Below are 8,748 nucleotides of genomic sequence, written 5' to 3' on the forward strand. Positions count from 1 at the left end.
ATATTAACTTCTTGTTGTTTTCCAAAATTAGTTAGTATTTTATTATTTATGTAATATAAACATTTAAGTAGGAATAATAATTTATATAAAATAATAATAATGTATTAAAAGTTTGTACATTATTATATTTAAAATAACATAAAGAATATATAAAATAAATGTGAAAATTACAATTAACAGTTTATGAATTTAAACTTTTGCATAAACATTAGGTGTCGTTCATATATTTTGTTTTACTAAATTTTATCAGTTTTGTTCTGAAATATTGTTTTAAAAGAATAATAGGATATTGTTTTAATGTGATATTGTGTGAAATAGTCTTTAAAATTGAATAAATTTAATAAACTTAATAAATAAATTTGAAGTTGAAGTTGTATAAAGTGTAAGAAGTGTTTCAGGTGTTTTGCTAAAATTTATAAAAAAAATTCTTAAAAATTTTAGGAAAATAAAACAACTATCACTTCATCACTTGTATTACATAAATAATTATTTTATGTTTAACAATAATTTTTAATAAATTATTTTTACTAAAGTTTACTAAATTTAAAAAAAATATCCTAAAAATTTTAGGAAAATGAAACAACTCTCGCTCCATTACTTATATTACATAAATAAATGAATTTATTTTATATATAACAGTTATATTTATTAATTTCAAAATTAACTGTTTTTGTGTTAAACTTGTAGTCTATACATCAGGTGTTGTTTATAAATTGTATAAAACTATGATTTTTGTTTAAAATATTTATTTTATTTATTTAACTAAATAGTCAATTTAATTAATAATCCATAATAAATTTGTATAAAAGTTTATAAACCTCAGTTTGCAATTTTGAAATAGCGTTAACAAAATATAAACTTGCTAATAAATATGTAAAGTTAAAATATTTTATTTAAAAATAAAATTAAAATTAAAAAATTATAAAATTTAAAATTATTTTAAATAAAAATATTTATACACCTAAGTCTGTTTTTACACGGTCTTTTTGTACACGGTTTTGATATAACACGGTTTGAAAATTGAATATTTTTAATTTTTTTACACGAATTTATTCCATTTAGCACGATTTGAAATTTTATGTACTTAAATTTTTTTGTCAAATTAAATTTTTGCGAAGTATGTTCGTATCACAAAAAAGTATTTATGAAAGAAAAAAGTCTGAAACCATCGATAGTATCGATAGTTTGCGAACACTAGCTTAAAGATTTAAGTGAATTCCCCTTTAGCGCGTACAAACAATTTTTACTGGTGAAAGCAAATGTGAATAGCACTCATTTAGGGGAATACCCTGAAAATTCTTGTTTTTCACTAATTTTAATAGGTTTTAGAGATTAGGAACAAATCACCCATTTTTGTATAAGATCCATGTCTTTTTTTACACGTTTTTTTTTTACACGGCTTCTTCTGGAACCAATCTCCGTGTAAAAACAGACTTAGGTGTATATACATATATATAAATATCTATATATATAAATATATATATATATATATATATATACATATATATTAATTTTTCTAATTAGATAAATACTATTAAAATAGTTGGACAATAATTCGTCCCCTGAAATGTGTTGCGTTTCCAAGTCGTTCAATACAAATTATACAAACATTTTAACATAAACTATATAAAATTGTCTAAATACAAATATAAAATATGTAAATCAAGTGTAAAATTTGGAAAAAAATTTAAAAATTAAAAAAAATGACGCACAACAACGGTTCTTCTAGTAGTAGTGGAAGTGCTTCTTCGACGACTAAAGACACAAAACCTTCGGAAGAAAGGCTTATGGTCAGTAAATTAGTAATAAATCATAATTAATAATAATAAATAGCTAAGTAACACCATAGATAAAAGAAGTTTGAATATATTGCAACCAAAACAATTTTATTTTCTTCCGCAATTCATAGAGGTGCCACTATCTCTAGCACGTAAAGTTACTTTTGGGTTTTAATCTAGACAAGATTTATATGAATATATGAATAAAACAGGGTAAAGCACATTTTTTCTGTGTTTACCACCCATGGGTGACATATTTATACAAATTTTAAAATTCCTTAATAGAAATGCAAAGAGCAATATATGGAGAAGCGAAAATTATATACTTATACTTGGCGATTTTAATATCTCATTTTCAATAAATGTTTTTACTTGATTATATCAATTATTAAAAACTTTGACTACAGTTTTTGTTAGTTTACACGTTTTGAATCTGGTCAGACTTTGATTTTTTTAGATGATTTTAGACCAAAGTTTTCAAACTTTTTCTTATTGAATGATTACAAATTTTATTCATCACTTTATTTGACTATTGTATTTTTTGCTTTACAAATTAATTAAAACCATACTTATTATTTAATTCAATTTAGATATCATCGTGTGATATACATTTTATGTAATTTAATTATTTATACAAGCAAATTATTATCATTGATTGAAATATTTCACTGTCGAAATAAATAAATTATGTACACCTGTAATTTGCTTCCTGCAAAAGAGATTGATTGTCAATCAATTATATTTATTACATTATATATATATATATATATATATATATATTTGTATATATATAATTGTATTGATTTCAATTGTCGGTTGTGCGTGAAAGTTCAACAGAATTTTTTATTTAATTTCTGACTTTGATTTGATGCGTTATTTCTATTACTGAAAATTACATTTACTATAACTGTAGTTTATTATATAATTTATTGGACAATTAATAAACAGTTGTCATTTTAATTTTAATTTACAATATAAAATATGTATATATAGGTCATATATGTTTAATTATCTTATAAGTTGTGGAAGCTTTTAATCTTTTTGGTCAAAATGTTTTTGTATAGCAAAATTTTTAGTAAATTTTGAATGTTTCACAATTTGTTAAGGTATACGATAAATGAACAAAATATAGTGATTCATTTTTAAAACTGAAAAACACTGCAAACAATTTCTCGAAAGGAAAACATTCTTAAATCTATAAATATTATTACCAATATAAAATATTTTGAACATAATTTTTTTTTTATTCAAGTTTTACATTATAAACTTCCTCAATATGTAATTTGGATTTTGAAAAAGAATCGTTAATATAAAATTGTTCTATATAAAATTATTCCGTGAAAAAGTTCTAATTATAAAGTTCCTTAATTTAAATATTTTGAATATAAAATTCCTCAATGGAAAAATCCTTAATATGAAATTTTTCAATATATAGAACCTTGATACACCATTTCAAAATATAAATATCTTAAATAAAAAAAATGCAATACAAAATTTCTCTATGGAAAAATAAAATTCCTCTATCCTTTTTAATATGAAATTCCTAATAGAATATCCTTAATATAAAAATATTTTATATAAAATTTCTCCTTAAAGAGGTCAATTTAATCAAGTTTCCCAATAATTTCTCAGTATAAATATTTTGATTATAAAACTCTTCAATATGAAATAACTTAATGATAAAATCGTTTATATTTATTTTTTCAATATAAAATATCTCCATGTGAAAATCTTTATTATAAAATTATTCAATGAAATAATCCTGAATATAAAATTCTTCGATATAAAATACTTTTATGGAATAATCTTTGATATAAAATATAAATATCTTAAATATGAAAGTCTTCTATGAAATTTGTTTAATATTAAAGTATGATATATAAAATTATTCTGAAAAAAATTTTTTAGTATAAACATGCATCAAACAATTTTTTTAAATATAAAATTCTTTAATATAAAATATAAAATATAATAATAATATGAAATATAAAATATAAAAATAATATAAAAATCATAAATATTAATATAAAATTCCTTATTGTAAATTTTCTTAATGTATTAATATTGTGCAATAAAAAAATTAGTCTATATAAAATTTCTGAATATTATATTCTTAATATGAACTTTGCCACATCAAATTCCTCATTAAGAAAAATTTAATAAAATTCTCCAATTGATTTTTTTTAAAAAAAAACTACTTTATTAAATATAAAGTATAAATTCTGTTATACTTCCTATAGTTCGTTCCCCCAACTTGGGGGCTCTCCATACAATTAAAATAATGGGCCAATTAATTTAATTATTCACCTGCTCCAATCTAAAAATAGCCCGAAAAAGTGTTGACATAAACGACAAAAAGTTAAAAATGCATACAAGTTGTAAACTCCCTTCGATAAATATTGAGCCCTCTTTTAGTCGGTCAAGATGGGCGGGACGATGGGGATGAAGCCCCACAAGGGGGCCCCATAATTACAGTTATGAGAGGCAGTAATTGTAAATTATGGGTTTCGCATTTTATTGCAATGACGTTTAATCGAAACAGAAATAGAACGGGTAATGGGTAAATAGATTGGGGGGCTCCGAAATGAGGAATTTGTGGTGAATGCATCAAAATTTAATTCTGAACTAATTTATGAAAATTAAATGGTGATTTGTCTAACGAAATCAAATTTCGACACATTAGAGAATGAAGGAGTATTTTTATATTCTTTTGGAAATGAGAAACTTTATATGCAAGATATTTGTATTCTGGAATTTTATACAACAAACTAAATTTAATAAAAATGATTGGTTTTGTAAAAAATATTTGCATGTCCTTCATGAGTACTATATTGGAAAATAGTTAGAAAATAATTAAAAAATCAATAATAAATATGTCGATATGTGGTACCTTTCTAGAAATCGTGAACAATAAAATTGTAACCATCAATAATTTTATAAATAAATTATTTGCGCTAATGTGAATTTAATATCTAGTTTTTTGTGTACACATGATATGGAAACCACCCTTATATCATTAAGTATTTATTTTCGTCGAATACACATGCAAAACTTTGACTTTGTGGCCAAAATTAGGCCCAAGGAGTAAAAATTGACAGTGATAATCAAGGATACAAAATAGATAAAAAATTAATTAATTATTATTAAATTATTTGTAAGTCTGAGGTCTAAAATTTTGTAGTTTTTTTAATTTTCTAAGATGAATTCTAAAACATTTGAAAAATTGAATAATCATTAAAATTATATTTTGATACAAATTAATAAATTTAATGATTTTACAAACTTTAGAGTTAAACTGATCAAGTCTATTGAATAATATAGAGACCAAACTATGTCTAGAGATCCTAATTTAAATTTATAAAATAATTTGGACATTAAATAATATTATTCAATGCATATTGATATAAATATCAATAAATTTTATAATAAAGAGTACAAATCAAATTCAGAAACTGACAATAGATACAAATCAATTTAATTTATAATTTTTTGAACAAATTCTTAATTATGAGTCTAAGATACAAAATCGTTACAAAATCCATTTTTACTATAATTTTGTTTATTTTACAATTTTTTCATATTTTTTTGTATTTTTTTCAGGTGGCCGTCCGAATTCGTCCTCAATCTGAAGAAGAAAAAAATTATGCAAGATGTGTCCATGCAATCAGTGCAAATACAATTGCTTTGGAAGAGAACCAAAATGTAAATATAATTAATTTTATTTTTAAACAGTTTAAAATTGAGTCAAGAAAATGATAAATGATAAAAAATACGATGGTTTATATATAATTAAATTAATTAAATATTTAAGGAATAAAGTTTTGTTCATTTATCAATTTTCTTTGCAATTTATATAATAATTTGAACAAATAATTTTATTTTAAATAGCATTTTTAACATTCAATAATAAATTACAAAATTGCATTTGTCGATACAATTCAAAAAAATATTTCAAGATCAAATACTCATTAATAATATAACCAAACGAGGCATTTGTTAAATAAAATTAAATAACAAAATATATCTGTAATCATATAGTTTTTATTAAACCTTATTATTATGCACAATATAAGTACATACATGCATATTTTAATATAATATTATTAAAAATACTAATAATACATTTAATTTTTAGGTAAATTCAAATATTGGTGAAAGAGGCGGAGGAAGCTCTAATGTAAGCATTTTTATTTTATTATTGAATTGATGAATTATAAATGTTGAAATTTAATTCCTAAAATAATGTAGAAATTAAATAATTATCATATAAATGAAATTATATATTTTTAATCATACTAAATATGATATGCATTAAAATTTAATTAAATATAAACTGAACTAAAAATAAATATATGAATATTTTGAATTACAAAATGTACTTCAAAACATTTTATATTTAAGTAATATGTAATTACGTTGGTTTATATAAATTGTTAAATACAATATATATATTTATATAATAAAATTTTATAAATAATAGTATTATTATAATATTTTTTCTAGTTAGCAAATATTGATAGAGTTCGAAGTGCCCGGAGATACCGATACGACTATGTATTTGCCGAAGACGCTACTCAGGTAAATATCGATTTTTACTTTTATTTATTAATTTATTTATAAATTTATTCCACAAACCAATTCTTCAACTAGTTGGTTTGGTATTTAGCCTTGAGGCAAGTTACATGAACTTCCCGAAATGTGTAAATAATCGACTTAATCAAAAAAAAAAGTGTAAATAATATACTTCATTAATCCTACTTTAAAAAAAACGATAATAATTTTAGCAAACTTTGACGAATTTTTAAAATTAAACTACTCGTCGTTAGGCCGTAATATTACAGTAAGTTCTATAAGACCATGATGTATATCGCCAAAAAAAATTCCATGAAAATCGGCTTAAATTTTTTTTTCAACAGTTAATTACAAGAAAACGGCTCGGTAGATTTTCACCTAAAATTAATCAGTACCATTCCCAACTAATATCTTTCGAACAGTTTTTGATTTTTTAAAATCGTTCGGTAGAATGAGCTTAAATGTGGATGAAAAGTTTTTTTCAAATTACAAAGAAACGGCTTGGCAGATCGTTGCACAAAACTGACAAACGATAGTCCTCACCGAAATACATCAAATGGCTTTTAAATTTCTAAAATCGGTTCAGGCGTTTTTGAGAAAACGTCGATCAAAAGTCTAATTTTGACAAATGCCAAAAAGACCATACTGATTTTTGCAAACTTTGACGAATTTTTAAAGCTGAACCAGTTGTCGTAGGGCCGTAATATTTTAGTATGATCTAGAAGACTATGGTATCTATCGTCAAAAAAATAATCATAAAAATCGTCGAAATTTTTTTTTTAAAAACTTTATTACAAGAAAACGGCCCGGCCGATCTCTACCAAAAACTAATCAGCACGATTCCCAACCAATATCTTTCGAACGGTTTTTGAATTTTCAAAATCGATTCAGAATTGCGGGCTAAAACGTAGACGAAAAATTTTTCACTTTTCTGCCATTTATGAAGAAACGGCTTGGCCGATCGTCGCACAAAACTGACAAACAATAGTTCTCGTTGAGATACATCGAATGGCTTTTAAATTTTTGAAATCGGTCCAGCCGTTTTCGAGAAAACGTCGATTTACGGCAAAAAATCTGTTCACATACACACACACACACACACATACTTTTTCCAAATTTGATCTCATTCGATTCAGAATGGCTTGAAACGTCGAGAAAACATAAAATTAGCGAATCGGGTTTTTTGATGAAAACATAAACTTCTCCTTCGGGAAGTTAATTATCAATAAATAGATTTTATAATATATTTTTGATTATTTTTAGGAGCAAGTATATAATTTGACGACAAAACCTCTAGTCCAAGATGTTCTGAGCGGTTTTAATGGAACCGTTTTTGCATATGGGGCAACCGGCTCTGGAAAAACACACAGTATGACGGGGCCACATTCTGATGACAGGTGAAAAAAATAATATAAAATAAAAAAAAAATTCCATGATCATAGGGTAACCATTTGAGTTGCTGTATACCAAACCAACTTCATTAAAAAAGCGTCAGAGCAAAAGTCCATAGGACTAGTTAAGTTCTAATTGCTGTCTTAAATATATAAAAAATAATATTTATTTATTTAAAACTATTTTTTATTATTCCTTGCTAATTCAATAGCAATGTAGTAAATGTCTCTAAAATTTTATTTCTCCAAAATTAGTCAAAACAATTTTTGTTTAAATTTTTGTCCAAAATGACTCCCATCAGGTTTACGTCAGGTGGGAATGTTCTTACCTCTGCCAATTTTTGCAGTAATTTAAATCGGCACCTTGTTGGGCTTTGTTTTTTAATAATATTTGTTTATTTATAACAATTATTTATTATTTCAATTTCAGATCCAATAATAATATAATAAATGCCTCCGAAGAGGAAAGGGGCATAATGCCAAGAGCCCTAAACGATGTTTTCAAGGCTGTCAACGAATCGCCCAACCCGAAAAATTACGAGGTATTTAGTAATAAACATATTATTTCTATTTTCAATGCACGTGTAATAATTACACATGTAATTAGAACACATTATATATATTTATCTATGTGTGTGTGTGTTTGTGTGTATTTATTGGGAGTGTTTTTCCCTGTTCAAATAATTGATGAAAAATTCAGTTGTTTTCGTTCAGCAAACGAAATGGTGCTGTAATTAGTTTGATCTATTGATTTGTATCTTTGTAGGTTTGTTTTTCTTTTTTAAAAGGCTTGTAAGGGAAAATTTCAGTAAATATTTATGATAATCTAATGGTATATTTTTCAATATATTACTGAATTAGTAAATCTGATACTGAATAATTATTTTTAGAATTTCGTATGATGGCACATATTTTGCGTCGAAACGTACATAAGAAATGCTTTATTAAGACATATATATTTTTCTTCTAAATGATGTCACACATCCGGTGTAGAAACGTACATCATA

General features: G+C 24.0%; 1 protein-coding gene across 1 annotated transcript; it reads left to right on the forward strand.

The window, feature by feature from the left end:
- Positions 1-1,703: 1,703 nt before the first annotated feature.
- Positions 1,704-7,751, forward strand: LOC113372774 (kinesin-like protein KIF18A). The gene is made up of 5 exons (XM_026613111.1): positions 1,704-1,790; positions 5,379-5,480; positions 5,914-5,955; positions 6,282-6,356; positions 7,614-7,751. Exons 1-5 carry the CDS (start codon positions 1,704-1,706, stop codon positions 7,749-7,751), a joined length of 444 nt encoding a protein of 147 aa, XP_026468896.1.
- Positions 7,752-8,748: the final 997 nt, after the last annotated feature.

The sequence above is a fragment of the Ctenocephalides felis genome, unplaced genomic scaffold, assembly GCF_003426905.1.
Source record: "Ctenocephalides felis isolate EL2017-DRISC unplaced genomic scaffold, ASM342690v1 CF-g0.4_SCAFFOLD_01604, whole genome shotgun sequence".
NCBI classification, from domain to species: domain Eukaryota; kingdom Metazoa; phylum Arthropoda; class Insecta; order Siphonaptera; family Pulicidae; genus Ctenocephalides; species Ctenocephalides felis.